The sequence below is a fragment of the Phasianus colchicus genome, chromosome 35 (assembly GCF_987193195.1).
Source record: "Phasianus colchicus chromosome 35, bPhaCol1.hap1.1, whole genome shotgun sequence".
NCBI classification, from domain to species: Eukaryota; Metazoa; Chordata; class Aves; order Galliformes; family Phasianidae; genus Phasianus; species Phasianus colchicus.
In genome coordinates, this window is record NC_143470.1 from 844,751 (window position 1) to 862,006 (window position 17,256).

General features: G+C 53.8%; 1 protein-coding gene and 1 long non-coding RNA gene across 3 annotated transcripts; one reads left to right on the forward strand and one right to left on the reverse strand.

The window, feature by feature from the left end:
- Positions 1-4,102: 4,102 nt before the first annotated feature.
- Positions 4,103-7,924, forward strand: LOC149913705 (uncharacterized). The gene is made up of 9 exons (XM_090129010.1): positions 4,103-4,307; positions 4,440-4,501; positions 4,914-5,067; positions 5,268-5,524; positions 5,724-5,809; positions 6,318-6,442; positions 6,963-7,074; positions 7,372-7,528; positions 7,658-7,924. The coding sequence occupies exons 1-9, from the start codon at positions 4,187-4,189 to the stop codon at positions 7,922-7,924; spliced, it is 1,341 nt and encodes a 446-aa protein (XP_089985136.1). The 5' UTR covers positions 4,103-4,186.
- Positions 7,925-13,784: 5,860 nt separating this feature from the next.
- Positions 13,785-17,256, reverse strand: LOC116237743 (uncharacterized). Of its 2 annotated transcripts, none has more exons than XR_016461043.1 (4): positions 15,466-17,256; positions 15,096-15,213; positions 14,840-14,930; positions 13,785-13,939 (listed from the first exon to the last, which is right to left on the reverse strand). It is a non-coding gene; the product is annotated as an uncharacterized LOC116237743 (long non-coding RNA). The 2 variants fall into 2 exon arrangements; XR_016461044.1 differs by lacking the exon at positions 13,785-13,939 and adding an exon at positions 14,341-14,415.

The window sequence follows — 17,256 nt, forward strand, 5'->3', positions numbered from 1 at the left end:
ATCCCCCGACACTCCCCCACATCCCCGATATTCCCCCACATTACCCCATACCCCCCCAAACCCCATATTACCCCACAGCCCCCCTGTAGCCAAAACAGCCCCTAAACTCCCACATCCCCCCGGATCTCCCCCACCGCCCCCCGGACCCACAGCTCACCTCAGCCCCGGGGGGCACCGGGAGCAGCGCCGGAGGCCTCGGGGGGGCACGGCCCGGATGCGGGCAGCAGCGCTGCGGCGGTCGGGCCCCGAGTCCTTCAGCCGTCCCAAAGCCCCGCATCCCGCGCACGGTTCCTCTCCCCGGCCCCGGCCCAAGCCGTTCTCCCGCACACCTCCGGCTTGTGCCGCTTTCCTCAGCACCGCTCCCGTCGTGCCGCGGCTCCGTCTCGGTGCTGCCCGCACAGCTCCGGCGCGCAGCGCCTGCGCCTGCGGGACCGGCGGCGTCGGAGAGGAAAGACGGCGGGCTCCGAGCCGGAGGCAACGGCCGCTCCCGCGCTCGGCGCCTCAGCCAATCGGAGCCGGCGGCGCTGCCGCCGACCAATCCGAGACCGGAGGCGGGCCGGAACTGCCGCCGACCAATGAGAGGCGCGAACGGACCGGAAGTGTCGCCGACCAGTGAGAGGCCGGGGGCGGGGCGGAGCGGCTGTGGGGGCGGGGCCTCGGGGTGCTCTGTATTGCCATAGGGGATGGGATTGGGATCGGAATTGGGATCGGGGATGTGGGATTGCGATTGGGATGAGGGATTGAGATTGACAGGTGGGTGATGGGCTTGGGATGAGGGTCTGGGAATGAGATTTGGAACTGGGATTGGGATGTGGGCTGTAGGATGCGGGGTTGGGATGTTGACTGTGGGCTCGGAATGTGAGATTTGGGACTGGGCTGTGGGAATATGGATGTGGGATCTGAGGGCAGTGCTGTGATGCCTGAGGTCACCCGGAGTCACTCTGTGATCAGCCCACAGCTGTGTGTTCCAAAGAACAGCCACTGAGGTCAGGGGCAGCAGTCCAGGCAGGGAGATGCTGTGGTGGGAAGCAGGCTTGGTGCCGACGTCCTGCAGGGAAACGGGTGCAGACTGCATGGGACAGTGTAGGACAGCACGTGGTGGAGATGGCTGAGGGGCTGGCAACGCTGGAAGGCCCTGACGGAGCCACGGTCTTTGTCCAGCAGGCCGTGGATGGTGTCTGTGGTACAGAGAACCGTGAGGGGACACGCTGTCCTCGTGGCACTGGGGTCTCGTGGCCTCCTTGTGCCCCATGCAAAGGCTCCCACTGCTCCAGGAATAGTCTCGATCCTGCATAAGGGACAGGATCTCCCTTCCAAAGGTCTGGGCATCAGGGTTTGGCCTTGCTGCTCCATAAGGCAAAGGATGCTGTTCTCAGCATCACAGCCACCAGCACAGCGCCTTTGTCTCCCTGTAATCATGGCTTCCAATTATCTGCTCTAACAAGTCCCTGGGGGCCGTGTTGGCAATGGCTCTCAGCGGGGCCCATTCATACTCCCAGAAACTTCCTTCCAACTTTATCTTCCTGAGCACTTTGTGCAGTCTTCTCTCAGCACTGGAGGATGATGGACTCAGCACCAAACACCCCAAGGAGACCAGTACAACCCCGAGAGCCCTCAAGTGCTTTGTGCCTTCCTGACATCTTCCTCAAGTCTTCAGAACCTGTACAGCTAACTGGAGAGCTATCAGGAGAGCATGTAAAGTGGAAGAGCCCAAAGTACATTTAATGAGTCTATTTATTAATTTATATTTCCCCCGGCATTAATAGCACATTAAGGCAGCACTCTGCAGTCCATCTTCATCCAAGGCGTCTCCTAATGAGGTTTGCTCTTTCACTGTGTGGACAGACTTTCTCCTCAGCCTCCCAAGCCCATTACTGCTCACATTGGCCCCGTGGGATTTTCATCCCTTTTCCTCACATCAGTCTTCTCTGAAATTTGCAGCTCAGTGTTGCTTTTCCTTTGCATCAACTCCCACTTGCCTTCCTCAGAGACCAGCTGCACATGGGCACAGAGGGATTCCTCCTTGTTGCCAACAAAGGGGAATCAACACGATGCAATTGAATGAACAGTAAAACACTCTCCTCAGCTGGATGCCATGTTCAAGCTGTCTGCCTTCCAGGGGGAATTTCGGTGCCAGAAGAACTTTTGACAGAGAAAGTACATACAAACACAAATAAGAAGTTGAGTAAAGAATTCATTAGACTTCTGAGATGGCCCAAGTTTCCAACTTATGGGAGCTCCTAGAGTAACCAGATAGCTGGGAGGTATCTGAAAGAACAAAGAGCAAAGGGAGGGGGAAATCTGGAGAGCAGTGGGAAGGGCACATGCCCACACTGCCTGCAGAAAACACGACCTTAGCCATGGTCATTTATTCAGGAGAGCTGGAAACACCTGCAGGGAGTGGGAGATCAAATACAGAGGTGAGACCAAGCAGGGCTAGCAGCTGCCTGTGTCCCAGCACCTGAATGCTTTTGTGTCCTCCAAACACAGTTCTGGAAAACAGTGACACAATAAATCTCCTCAAAGACTGGTATTTCCAATAAGGAGAGAAACCAGGCCCCAAAGCAGTTTAGAAACTGAGAGGTGTGTTGGCACATTTTCTGTGATTTGGATCTTTCTCTTCAGTTCTTTGTTCCAGTTTTATTGACATTACATAACATCTTTCACACCTACAGCCTCAAAACAAACACACAAACAAACAAAACAACAGAAAAAAAAACATCTTTGACAGTGATAGGCCCAAGGAAAATGGTTACACACTAAAAGAGAAAATAAGATTAGATGTTAGGAGGGAATTCCTAATGTCCTTAACATCAGGTTGTGAGGCAATGGAACAGATTGCCCAGAGAAGTTGTGGATGCCCCATGCTCAAGGCAAGGACAATGACACGGGGGTTGGAACTTGATGGGCTTTAAGGTCCCTACCAATCCAAGCTATTCAATGATGTATGTTGGAAATATCCAAACACTTTATCAGGACGATATCTCTGATAAAGCAGATTTTATTTGCAATTGCAATGGAGGGGCCTCCTGCAAGCAGGACAGCACTCAGAAAACAGCGTTACATCTTTTATTCCCTATTGCCCGATGCTTCTCTCTTTCTCCCCCAGTTCCTCATTGGCTGAATACTTTAGGTTCCCAATCTTCTCAACGCTTCACTAAACATACAAACACTGGACAAACATAGATCTCTGCTGGCTAAGTGTAAACTTCTAATTAATTAATTAACGTCTGACCCTCACTCCACACTTGGTTATTGTTTCTGGATATCTGCTTGACCTCCCTTGCATAGAGATAAGCTCGGAAGGAGGAAAGTTCTTCTACAAACCAGTTGCCCTTTTTAGTATCTAATGCAGAAACAACATTCCATTCCCACAGACACCACAGAGTGACGTCCGCTCAGAAATTGTACAAAGACAAGTGATAGCTGGCAACCTACTGCTGGGAACCTGTTTTGGCAGGGGTGGTGAACGTGGTGAACCCCCGCTGGTCCCTTCCAACCCCTACGATCCCGGGTTCTACTTTCTGTTCACAAATCTGATGTCATCCAATCCAACGTCCCGCTTTCTTAACTCAGCCGATATCCCCTCTTCGTTCCTCTTCCTTCCTTCAGGTGATCCTGCCCACAATGTCCATGTGAAATGTCTCATCCTGCTTGGAAGGCTGTGAGGAAAGCAAATCTCTGGGATCCCCCAAACAAAGCACTCCCTGCCCGGCAGGGTCGCGGGAGCCATGGAGTCATGACTGTGACACAGAGGATCAATGCCGGCTAATTTATGGAGCGTTCTAACAAGGAATCAACGACTTCCAGGCAAAACTAAGCAACTTTCTGACCACAGGTCATCAGCGTTACGGGTAGAGTACTTTGGAACAGTACTTGTTTCCGTATCTCCTTCTTGAACATCACTTCAGGCAACGGCCACTAAAGGAAAACAAGTAATACTACACTGAGAGCAAAGAAAAGGAGAGAGAGAAAACAGTGAGCAGTCAGCGCTCCCACCCGGGGCGGGCAGCAGGCTGCTGGTGCCAGCATCACAATGGGCAGCGGCCAGCACCGGCCACGCTGTCATCGCGTCACCATGGCGACGTTTGTGACACGGGCACCCGGGAGGGGTATGTAGGCAGAGCACGCTGGTGGGTCCTGCATCCTGAAGGAGCATCTGGCAGAGAGCAGACGCATCTGAAGGATGAGCTCCGGCATGGCTGGCGCCAACAAGGAGCAAGCCGCCGGCACGAGGCGGAACGGGATGAGCGAGGTCGGCCCCGCAGCGAGGCGTGCCTCCAGACCGACACGCGCCGACACCGAAGGTACACGGGTCCACAGCCAACCTTGGCACGAGATGACACTTTCCATCTGCCACCTCGCTCCTGCCTGGCAGCGGTAGCGGTGCCGGGAAGCGGCAGATGCAGAGTGTGACCTGCTTTTCCTTTGCCCTCCAGAGCGAGTTGCCGTCTGGGATGCGGTGGCCGCCTACGTACGGGAGCAGCTGCTGCTGCAGAAGGTGTGTTGGCTGTCGGGTTCCTCCTCTCCCCATCCAGCTCAGCCTGGACTTCCTCTGAGTCTCCCCCTCCACAGAAAGCAGGAAACTGCCCCCACATTTCTCTCCTGGGCATCCCACGGGCTTCCTGCAACTCCTGCACGATCACTTGTGCCGGGCACTGTCTATCTCAGGGCTGATGCCTGTCTCTGGAAGCCTCTGGATCCCACGAGGCTGCTTCTGCCCTGCCTGCTGTGCTGCATTTGGGAGGGCGAGGGGAAGGAGAGGACTGCGCAGCCCCTTCCCAAAGCCATTCCCGATGCCCTGGCTTGTGCCTCTGAACAGCGGCAGAGGGCTGTCCCTACCTTGGACCCCTTCGGCTCTTCCTCCAGCCGTCCCATAACCCTTCCGCCCTTCCTTTCTCTCCCACTTGCAGGGGGTCTGGATTCCCACCTTTGGCTTCTTTGACACCATCTCCAAAGACATCCGGACTGAGGACGGGACGGTGACTCTGCAGTGGCCCGTGTTTCACCTGGCTACAAACCTCATAGCCACGCACCACCTCAAGGCCCACAGGGAGTCCCTGCCAGGTAGGAGGGGGGATTAAACTTTTGCTGGCTTCATGGACAGGGCAAACGGCCACCACCTCCATTCTCAAAAGCAAACCTCTCCCTCTGAGCAGCCCGTCCAAATATGGGGCCGTTCTGGCTGATGTCCACCAGAAGCACTTCTAGGGAAGAACCTGTGGAAAACCACCCGTATCATCAACTCCGTCCCTCGCATTTTTCAGTCCATAGGAAGGTGGAGCCGCTGAAATACAGCAAGGTGGCCGCAGCTGCTTCTCTGAGCTGGCAGACACTCCGGACTTGCATTCAAAGCACCGTGTCCCTGCTCTCCGGCTGCCTGCAGAATGGGGAGAACGTTGCCGTTGTCCTCAAGGACATCGGCGTGCTCCTCATTGACGGACTGACCTTCCAAATGAAATTCTACTACGACTTCCTCGAGAAGCTGTCAGGGAAAGAGAAATTCAGAAGAGCTGCTTTCAAGGTGAGCTGTAGTTTCTCCATGACCCAGGCAGAGCTGTGACACCTGCTGTGCCCGCACACGGCCCACCAGGATCTGGCCAGCTGCTCAGGCCGTACAAGTGCTGTGCTGCTGTCAGCTCTCCCCGCCTTGGGCTCCTCGTGTCCCCAGGACCTCAGCCGTGACGAGGACATCCCACATCCTCCCCCTTTCTCCCCTGCAGGCCCCCTGGCTGCTGGACACGGTGGTGTCCCGGATGGCACCGGTGGCCTCCCTGGCGCTCTCTGGCTGCCTTGTCGTCTTTCCCAAGTGAGTATGTTGGTGGCTGTAGCTGCTGCTTGATGCAGCTGCTCAGCTCTCATTCCATCACGCTTGCTCCTTGTGTCCACGACTGTCCTGCCCATGAGCATATGTCCTACAGTCATGGAAGGATTTCAGCTGGAAGGAACCCCGAAAGGGCACCTAGTCCCACTCCCCTGCAGGGAACAGGCACACCTACCGCCAGATGAGGTTGCTCCGAGCCCGGTCCAGCCCGACCTTGAATGCCCATCCGGGCACCCACCACCTCTCTGGGCAAGATGTTCCGGTGCCTGCCACCCTTCTGTCAAAACCTTCTTCCTTATATCCAATCTAAATCTTCCCTCCTGCCTTTTGAAACTGTTTCCCCCTCACTTATCCCGACTGATGCTGCTGAAGACTTTAGAAAGTCATGTGCTTCATGCAGCATGAAAATGTGCCTGGGAGCAGACAACCAGAGAGCAACAAGGATTGCTGGAGCGCTGCGTCACACCGGTTGCTGTCTTCTCGTCACGTACAGGTTTCAAATGGAGTTTGTTCCCAAGCCACCGCCCGCAATAAGACGCAGGTCCTCACGAAGCCTCCCAGGTCCGGAGAAACCAAAGAAAGAAGAGACTTTGCCACCTCTCGTCCAGGGCAAGAAAGGTAAAGCAGCTGCCAGCTCCTTTCCGCGGCACGGGCAGCATACTTGAGATGGGAAATCCCCTGCTGAACATCAGCCAAGGGCTCTGACTTGTGTCAAAGCTTCACGCCAGCTCAGCACGGCCTCTTCCCAAACTAAGGAATTGTTGGCCTCTCCCAAACTAAGGCGCTGAGCGTGACGTGCCCCCATCCCTGGCTATGGCAGGAGGATGTGCGGATCTTAGGCCCTGCCCTCCCCCAGTGGAAGGATACGGTCCCCAAAAGTCACTCTGCCACCTCATCGTCACCACCCAGCTCCTCTTTCCCAAAGCCAACGTCACTAATGCAGTCCCAAAACAGAGCTGAATTGCAGAGAGGAGGAGTGGGGCCAGGGATGGTGTCAGGAAGGGTACGAAGGCGGTGCAGATGTCAGCAGTGGGGGGAGCAGAGCGTCCCTCTCAGATGTTCTGGGAACAGGCCTGAGAGCCCCTTGTGAGTGAGCCAAAGGGTTTACGGTGAATCTCCTCTGCCTTCTCCATTCCAGTGAAATTTGCTGACCGTCCAACCTTCATCAAACGCTTGAGCACAGACAGCGTTGATGGAGGACACCTCAGAAGGATAAGGAGCTCACTGCTGAAGGAGAGCTCCAAGGCCAGGTGAGGCTGGAGGCTCTGGGCTGGGATGTGCATGGGGGTGACACAGCGAGAGCCCGTTCCCTAGCCCCAAAGGGTCACTGTTGGTGGCCGCCCAACAGTGCTGAACGCAGCACCCACCGTGCTGGGATGGGGACGCCAGGAGCCCCCCTCTCCGCATCCCAGGAGAGTCACGGGGCAGCCGCTGAGCTGTCTGTGGGGAGGGCTGCGTTGCAGCCAAGGCTCCTGGCTCAGGCTTGCAGCATGCGGCCCCAAAGCCATCAGCCACTCACGCGGACCCCTCCCGCTCTGTCCTTTCAGTCCGCTGCCACCCATCCGGAGGGCGTCTGAAGCCCAAGAGCAGCCGGTGACCTGCGAGCTGCAGGGGGAGGCAGTACCATCAAGCAAACAAGACCAGCGCCGAACACTGGGAACCAAACACGTGAGCTTCCTTGATGAAGTGCAGGAAGCAGGAAAAGCCCATCGTGAGGATGCGGTGCAAAAATTGCAGACAGCCAAGGCCGCACCCCCTCAGATCACCTTGAGGCCAGCAACACCTTTCAGAAGCGACTCAAGAAGATCTTCCACAAGGGCTGAGTCTACAGAGCCTCAAGGCCGACCATCCAGGCTCCCACTGACATGTGACTCGGTGAAACTTCTCAGGCAGAGGGCAAGGAAGATCAGGACAGTGCAGGATGCACTGGGGCAGATGGCAGCATCACCACTTCGTGGGGAGTCCAGGCTGCCTGAGGAGTCTTCCATCACCCGACCTGGACTGCTGCCACCCATAAAAGAAGAAACGGGGTCTCCCGAGTGCCAGCCTCCAAAGACCAAACCCCCACTCCGCAGGAAGGCCACACCCTACCCACGCTGATGCGGGCATGGGGTGCCCACGACACACACAGCTCCACTGGAGGCTGCAAAACAGATGCGTCAATCCCATCTGCATCACATCTAATACTAACCAGGCTGCCCAGGGCCCCATCCGACCTGGCCTTGAACACCTCCAGGGACGGGGCATCCACAACCTCTCCGGGCAGCCTGTTCCAGTATCCCACCACTCTCTCTGGAAAGAACAATCCAATCTGGCATCCAATCTTCAACTCAAAACCACTTCCCCTTGGCCTGCCATTAGCTACACCATCAAAGAGTTGACTCCCCTCCTGTTTGTAGGCTCCCTTTATGTACTGGAAGGCTGCAAGGAGGTCACCCCGCTGCCTTCCCTTCTCCAGGCCAACAAGGAGATCTAGAGTGAAATGTAGAGGGGCAAAACCATCAATAAAGCCTTATCAGGGGCCTACCCTTTAAAAACCTCCAGAACGCCTGTGACAGTGTCATTGCGCCTTTTGACGCCAGCTCTTGTGCTGGTGGAGGGAGAAAGAATTGCGAGAGGGCATCAGAGCGTCTCACGGTGCTTTGATGCCCAGGGAAATCCAGCACAGTCTCTTCTGTCTTATCTGGATCACAACTTACGGGCTTTTGGCCTGGCAGGGCCCCTTTGGCCGGCTTGGAGAGGTCTGCAAATGCAGAGCTCCATGGGCCAGCCGGCCGGCCACCTCTCGCCTGGCAGTGCTCCCCTGAACGGCCAGCCGGCTTTCGGCCTGGCCCAACTGGCCGGCCAGGAGGCTTCAGGCCTCGGAAGGCTTCCCCAGCCAGTCAGCCAGCTTCACCAGAGATTCCGGATCTCCCTCAAGGCCTGAGTGCAGCCGCTCCACGCAGCCCCAAGGCAGACCATCCAGGCTGCCACAGCTGCCTCGTGGAGCACTCCAACTGCCCAGGCAGAGCACCAAGAAGAGCAGGCCTGGCAGGCTGCCCCCAGCCGACTGGCCTTTGATCTTCATTAGGCCTTGTTCTGCTGTGGAGGACAGGTGGAAGCAATTCACTTGTCTGGCAAAGGGTGGAGCCTGGTTCCAGCCCTCCCTACCCTCACGTAGGGGCTGGCTGCCAGCTGTGAGGGCTGTCAGCATGGAGGTGTGTTCTTTGTTGGTGTTCTGTGTGCCCTGATCTTCAGAGTGGGTTAAGCAGTTTTGTCTTTGTGTTCGGGTTGAGTTCTTTGCCTCTTGGGGGTAACTAGAAGCTGTGTCTACTGTTGCCTGGGTATCCGGTTGTTGTTTTGGGTGAAGGTTCTTCTTTGGAGTTTGTGGGCTGGGTCTCAGGAGGCCCCTGAGGGTCTCTGGCTTTGAGCATTAGTCAGTGGCAGTTGTTAGTTGTAGAGTGATCTGAGTGTGTGTGTGAATGGTGGTGCTTAGAGCTGTGTGAATTCCTTGGCGAGGCCAAACGGCGGCGTGGAGGTCCTTCTGCTTCTAGTTGTGCAAGGCAGGAGTGAAGTATGTTTCTCCGTTTCTGCAGCTGAGAGCGTTTTGTTTGCTCGTGCAGCTTTGCTGTGAGCGATGTGGAGCTGTCAGGCAGACTTGGGTTCCTTTGCCACTCTCCCAGCAGCAGTGAGACTAGTACTGCCTTCTGAAAGCGCACTGCAGCTGAGAAGTTAGTCAGGCTTGGCAGTGGAAATGCTGTGTTGGAGGAACTGTTGGTGGCCATGAGGTGACAGCCCAAGCCTTGTATTGGCAACTGGTTTCTGTGGCATGGATTAAGTGTAGCTCATTTTAGGGGAGGAGCCTGGGGTTTGATTGAATCGTACTGTGGAATGGCGGAAAGGGAAAGCCCCTTTGGGTAAGAACATGCTGTGAGTTGTAGTGCTGTAGCACTGTCTTTCTACCTAGGCAAGGTAATAAATAAAAAAGTGTGCTGAGATAAGAATATTTGTAATCTGCATTTATGCAATTCATTTTAGCTAGGAACTCTAAACTGCACGTACAGAGATCCACTGGCTGTGTTTGACAGCGAGTCAATAAGAAAATAACCATCACAGAGGGACAGTTTAAGGCCACTGAAATCAAGTTGTTTCTGAGATGTGACTTGTCTGCCTCTTTACCTGATAATAACAATATGAAAATAAAACAAAAAATAATACAGTATTATTTGTTTCTCTGTATTTTAAGGGTGATTCAAAGCTTTTGCTCTACTAAAAGTAATCTTACTCAAGACAAGGCTCTGGGCAGGAAACTGGAAATAAGACGGTGGACCAGGTGACAGAACAGGCAGTTGGCAAAGGCTTTAATTCCAGATGGCAAACTTAACATCTCTGAACCTGAGGCAGAACCTGTAAAATATTCCAGAGAGGACAGGAATCTAATTAATGATTTAGGAGGGAAGAGAGCAAGCTGACAGAGGGGTGCGCGCCCAGATGGACACACTGTTATGCCCTTCAATCTCTTATGGGAGTGGGTTCCAAGGAAGATGATAAAACGTACTTGGGGAACAGACACTACAAAGGACAATCCTAGTACCAGGAACAGGGCACAAGTGGGGCTATTGGGAAAGGGACCCTTCTGGGGCAACAATGGCGAATTGATTTCTCGGAACTCCCAAGAAAAGGGGGGTATTGCTGTGTGTTGGTACTGGTAGCTTCTTAGGGGGGCTGCAGGCATTCCCTTGTAGAACTAATAAGGCACAGGAGGTAACTGAAGTGTTGTTGCAGGAGGTTATTCCAGGATGCCAGGGAACTACTTGCGCTGTCAAGGAAAGTGCAGGGCTGAAAGTTAAACTCATAAAGAAAAGATGAGTCGGTTACTAATTTGCTTTATCTCAATGTACACGGGAGGTGTTTTAGCCTGGGAAGAGACCTCCTTTTACAGTGTAACTCCTCTTACAGGTTCCGGGTTCTTTAGCAGCCAAGGGAATGGCTCCAAACAATGGGATGTGGGTCCTGTACCCCCGAGGCCACCCCCACTGGTCCCCATGGAGGGAGTGGGGCCTGGGGGCACGCTGCTCGTTGAGGCAGAAATCATATTTTCCTGTTGATCCCTCCATCCACCTGTATTTGCATCCATCCTTTCATCCCACAATCGTTCCATCCATCCAGTGATCTTTCAATCTGTTTTTCCATCCCTCCCTCCCTCCCTCCAACAGTTCTCTCCTCCATTGGTCCCTCTGTCCATCTGTTCCTCTGTTCCAGCAGCCTCCCCCTGTTACCCACCAGAACCTCCTCTGGAGCTTTGGGGATCTCCCCAGAATGGTGCCTTCAGGCATTTTCTTGCTCTCCTGCAAGTGCTCATTTTCTGGTCCCTCTCCCTTGCATCACCCCATCCCTTTGCTCAGCAGCCCTCCCCATTCTTAGTTGAAAGCCTCCCTTGTGAAGCTGCCATCCTACTGACAAAAATATCCTCGCCTCCCTTAGGGAGGTGGGTCCCATCCCTTCCAAGCAGACACCAATCCGCAAATAGGTGCTGCAGACACAGAACCCAAGGCCCTGCCACCAGCACCAGTCCTGCAGCCAAGGACTGGCACGCACCACCTCCTTTCACCCCTGTCCCACAGCACCCCTGGGCCCCCACACCCTGGACTCCCAGCCCGAGAGCTCTGCAGTCCCTTTGGATGCCGTGTTACCCGTGCCCACCTTTCTTCCTGCTGGCCTTGCACGGTGAACCACACGAGGTGGAAGGTTGGATGGACCGCATCCATCGCTTGGAGGCACCTCAGCCTCCTCTCCAGCACTGAGGGCGCTGGAGCTGCGCTGGAGCTGCCGGCCCTTCTGTGGGGCAGGAGCGTCCTCTGCTGCCAGGATTCTCCAGCTTCAGTCCGTCACCAGCTGTGAGGCTGTGCCGTGGGGCTGCAGTGCAGGGCCTGCAGCTCAGAAAAGCCCCTGAGCACTGCGGAGACAAGCAGGCGCTCTGTGATGCCTTCACAGTGTTATTCGCTGTGGGAGAGACATGTTGTTTCTGCACTGGATATTGAGATGGACAGTTGAGTTAAAGAAGTGGAACATAACGCGTTTGTATTCTGTAGCTTGTCTTTAGGAGTAGCTGGTGTGAAAAGTAGAAATATCATGTACATATTAGTAACATCTTTTAGAAACATAATTACTGAGCTATGCCACAAATTCTTCCTTACAAAGTTGCAATAGGTCTTAAATCTTTTAAACAATGTAGGTATAGTATTCTGAACTGGAAAACATTGTAAGACTGGTAAGCCAGCAAACGCGAAATACATTTAACAAGCTTTCCAGGAGCCAGGGCCTTTACACAAAGCAGAACTGTCCCACGCTGTGGCAGTGTCAGGATGCCACAGGCAGACTCCAGGATACTCCCCTCTATCCTCCCTCCAAGCTCATCTCTATGCAAGGACAGACGGGTGACCAGAACAATGACCCAGTGTAAAGGGCACAAATGCCAGGGGGGTAATTAAACAATTAAGAGGTTAGGTTTATGTTTATGTTGTAAAGCAGGCATCCGAAAGTGATGACCGGATGTTTGTTAAGAAAGCCATGGTTAGAAGGCAATTAACCAATCAAGATATTTGTGTTTGGATGGCAAGGATTTGTGTTTGCTTGGTATTTGTGTGATTAGTGAAGCGTCCCAAAAGAGTGTGAACCTGCAGTACTCAGCCAGTGAGGAACCAGGGCAGAAAGAGATCAGCGTTGGGCAATAGGGGATAAAAGGTGGAGCACTGTTTTCTGTGAGCTCCTGCTTGCAGGAGGCCCAACATGGCAACTGCAACTAAAATCTGCTTTATCAGAGATACCGTCCTGGAAAATTATTTGGATACTTCCAACATCACCAACAGTTACAAACACCTGCAAAAGCAAACAGGAACCACGTTCTGTAGTGATAAGAACGCACAGCTTAGCAGACAGGAGCGTAGGGCTTGGGAGGAAGTTGTATCTCAGAGGTTGGTAGAGAATTTCACATCATGAAGGCAGCACCAGCAGAGTTTCTAACGGCAGTGCTATCCAGGAGTCCCAGCAGGAGGTGCTGGCACATTTGGTACGTGACCCCAGCACAAGGCAGCTCAGCATGAGGCATCAGGCAGAGCTGATGAGATGTGCGTTATGGACAAGTCATTCTTTCATAGGTACCATTCCATGACAGCAATTAACTGAGAGCAAAGGCTTGACACACACACCTGATGGTTTACACTCCCCCCAGTCAGGGCAAACAGACCAAGACTATGAGGCTGACCTGCAACCGGGCACAGTGCAGCTCAAGTTCCTTCTGCAGTCACTGGGGCAGCTTCCCCACCTCCAGCCCTACAGGCAACGTACACACAAAGCGCAGCACGGCTGGTCGTGCTCCACACTCAGACAGCAGGTTGACAAGTTGGAGCTTTACAAGGACGTGGAGATCACTTCATGATCTCTGCCTTCCATGCTGGAGCAGCAGCCAGTTGTACTTAGGTTTCTGAAGCCCCTTTCAGTCTCAGGAGGGAATAACACAGCCCAAATGCAATGGATGCAATGGGGCTCTCTCTAGGACACCTGCTGCCTCAGAAGAGTTCCCATCTCCTGAACAGCTATGGAGCTCCTACAAAAGCATCTCACACAAACAAGGAAGGAAAGAAAAACCCAGGACACTGGGGAGGGGTCCTACCTCTCAGCAGGTGATCCCTGTTCCGTGTACAGAGGATGGACATAAACTGCACCTCATCTGTTCCCCATTTCTTCTCCCCCACTTCGTATAGGCACTTACAGACATGGATGACAAAGTAAGGCTCATGGAGAAGACTGGGTGTACAGGAGATCTTTAATTCCTTGGAGCTAGAGCACTGCTGGCCTGTACTTGTCTACATCATGGATATTTTCCAACAGGCACCAACCAGGCACGGCAACCCACAACCAAAATGTCATTGCCCCTGCCAAGTAACCAGCCTGTCTAGAGACCTCTCATCAGAGACTTGCAAACAAGACTAGAACCATTATGCCCATTTCACAGGTTGGCTTCTCTTCACCACGCATCACATGCACAAGAATAGATTGGGAAGCACATTACTTCATGTTACTTACACACCTGAGCATCCTGCTGAGCAAAGGCATCACTCCCTCATCTCTGTTTGCCTGCAAAGACACAAGGATAGAAGACTCAGTTCACCAGAGCATCTACTGGAAACAACTCCTGAGAACTCCCCATTCAGGAACAGCTGCTGGAGATGGATAATGGAGTGCACCAAAGGGAACACTAGCTTACAAACACAGTGAAACACAGCTCAGCTGTGCTTCGGGCTTCCTTCTGAAACAAGCAGCAACCCACTTTACTGGGATGTTTAAAAAAGGGCCCACAGCACTCATGCACACCCAGAGTCAGAGTCTCCTCCCTGCAGAAGCTGGGTTTGAGGAGCAGGCCATGGGACACACAGGGAGAGAAAAAGCCAGCCTGGAGCTCCTCACCACTGAGTGCAGAGCTGTGCCCACAGCTCTGAAGATTCACCCCCTTCTCCCCTCAGCGTGGCTCACTGCTGCGAGGGACACGAGGCCCCTTCGAAACATGGGAGATGTGTCAGATACGATGTCATCCTCAAGGGAGCAGCCAGATTCTAGCAAGAACACACACACAGCACCCATTAGGAGCAGGGCCACCACCTGGGTGCTGCCCACAACATTTACCAGCCATAACCTGCTAAGTACAGAACTGGGCCCAGGGCTCTCAGCATCACTGCAGCACTCCAGCCATCATCATTAGTGATGCAGTCTCCAATTAAGAAGCACAGACAGTAAGAAACGGGCAAGAGAGCCACACGTCCCGCTGACAGACAGAATGCTCCTCCCCGTTCTATTTACACCAGCTCAGTTGCTGGTGAAATTCTAGTCTAGCTTCTCTCTGGACAAACAGCAACACCCAGGTCGGCCAGTGTGTCACACCTAAAAGCTCCCCAGATTCCTTCCTCTTCACGTCTGCCTGCACACACACAAACTGACTGTCAGACAGCAGGACAAGGCCTGGCCTTTTGCTCTACTTACGAAGCTTGTGGTTCTCATCCATGTGACGAATCTCTTCATTGGTGTGAGAAGCCACAATTTCAATCAGGCAACTTTCATCTGTTCCTGCTCCCTAGGGAATCACCAAGGCAAGATTTAAGATACCAGCAACTGCTCGTGACGTGCAACCAGGTTTCTTTAATAATAATTTAGGTTAATGATAAATAAGAAGACATACATAACAAAGCAGTAAGTCCTTGGCCAGAACTTAAGCAATACGAAAGGAAGACTTCCAAACCTTCACAGCCCTCCTTAGTGTGTGCACGTCATACATGGTGGTGGCAGTCATCATCCCAGTGATCACTCTCTCAAAACTCCCACTCAGCTTCAAGTCACTTCAAGTCATCAATCAAATCCTAGAAGGCCAAGAGAGGAGAAAGGAGTTGGCAGAAGGTACGGCCTTCGAGGACAGAAGGAACTGAGCTGTTCACCACTCCTCTTCAGGCTCCAACCCTCCTTGCATCAACAACTGCTCTGAACTGAACAAGAACAAAACAACCTTGGTCAGGTAAAGTCTCTGCTGACCTTTCTCTTAGGGAGATTGGGTCGTTGTTCGCTTTTCACCCAAGTGACACAACCACGTTCACACATCTCTGCAGACCACCTACCCTGCCACTGGTGCTCTTAGAGGTGACCAGAACTCACTGACGTTGGGAAACATTTAGTTTGGTCAAGACGTCGATGATGGCATCTTCATCCGTGCCTGCAAGAAACAAATGGAAGCTAGTCAGGCTGCTTGCACAAGAATCACAAGTGCCCTCTGCTCTTGTGCCACCTCCAGTCCCCTACACAGCCAGCTCTCCACAGCCCCAGGACTACAGCTATGCACACAAAGCTGCCAGGACCCACACCTCCAGGGCAGCTGCATTTCGGGACATGAAGGGCAGTTCTGTTTCCACTTTCCAAACATCTTTAGGGCAGTTGTGCAGCAGAGCAATGCAAGCAGCTACGCTTCCCTCTAACAAACCACCAGAGCAGCCATTCCCAGTGCTGGGGAAAAAATAAAAGCTGACCCGAGGAGGGAGGGAGATCGACTTACCAAAGCCCTTCATGGCCTTCCTGAGAGCCTGCGCTTCTTGCTCAGCACTGAAACCTGAGACCCCCTTGACTGTTGCCTAAGGCCACAAGAAAAGGATTTAGCAAAGGAAGGCTTGCCCCGATGCACACATAGAGTTGAAATGAAAAAAAACAAACATAAAAGATGAACACAGAGATGATAAAACTCCACCCACACAAGTGATATGTATCAGGCTTCTGTCTCACGCAGCAGCCTATTCTAGTGGGACTTTCCAAGCACATCAGAAAGAAGCCACAGGGACACAACTACATGGAGAACATTTCTCCACATTGCTGCCCATGGAGTTATCTGGTTTCCAGTGAAACAAAAGCTGGACCACCTGCCATCTGTGTTCAGGCCCACCAGGCCCTCTTCCTACCAGTTCTCCATGTCAGTCAAAAAGCAGTGTGCTCCCATCATAGCCCTAGTCCTGACTTGTAGCAGGTAAGGACCGTTATTCTGCACCATTACTTTTGCTCTGCTCGACGCTGGTGAGGCTGCACCTGGAGAACAGCGTCCAGGTCTGGGCTCCCAGTACAAGAGACAGCTGGACATACTGGAAAGAGTCCAGCGGAGGGCTACCAAGATGGTGAAGGGACTGGAGCACCTCTTCTACCACAAGAGGCTGAGAGAGAGGGGCTGCTCAGCCTGGAGAAGGGCAGCTCAGGGGATCCCACCCACGGCCACCAATCCCTGCAGGGAGGGGCACAGAGGACGGAGCCAGGCTGCATCCAGCGGAGCCCAGCGCCAGGACCAGAGGTTGCCACCACACATCAGGAGCACTCCTGCACTGTAAGCGCTGCTGCACTGGCACAGGGACCAGAGAGGTTGCGGCGTCTCCTCCTGGAGATCTCCAAACCCAGCTGGATGTGTCCCGGGCACCAGTTCTGGTGGCCCTGTTGGAGCAGGGCTGGACCAGGTGGACCCAGAGGTCCCTTCCCACGTCAGCCATCCTGCGCTTCCACAGCGCACCGCGACGTGCCGCATTTGGCTCAAAACGGCCGCTCACAAACAGGTTTCTGCTGCCTCCTGCTCGGTGCATCTCTGTGGGATCGCACTGCCTCCTACGATCCATCTCTGCTCCAACGAAGATCAACGGCAAAACAGCGCTCAGCTCCACGGAGCCGGGGCTTTGGAAAACAGGCACGGGAACAACCACTGCACGGGCGGAACCCTGTGGGCTGAACCAGGAGGGAGCAGCGCGCCCAGAGAGTTGATCTGCAAAAATCCTTTTTCCAGAGAAGCCGCGCCGAGTTCCCGCAACACGACGACCGCAGGCATCGCCGCGGGCAGCCGGGCCGGGGCCGTCCGGGGCGCGCGCGCTGATGACGCAATGACGGCG

Coding starts and splice junctions, on each gene's coding strand:
- LOC149913705 (XM_090129010.1), top strand. CDS start 4,187: ATGAGCTCCGGCATGGCTGGCGCCAACAAGGAGCAAGCCGCCGGCACG. Junction 5,068..5,267: donor CCACAGGGAGTCCCTGCCAG/GTAGGAGGGGGG, acceptor CGCATTTTTCAG/TCCATAGGAAGGTGGAGCCG. Junction 5,525..5,723: donor TCAGAAGAGCTGCTTTCAAG/GTGAGCTGTAGT, acceptor TCTCCCCTGCAG/GCCCCCTGGCTGCTGGACAC.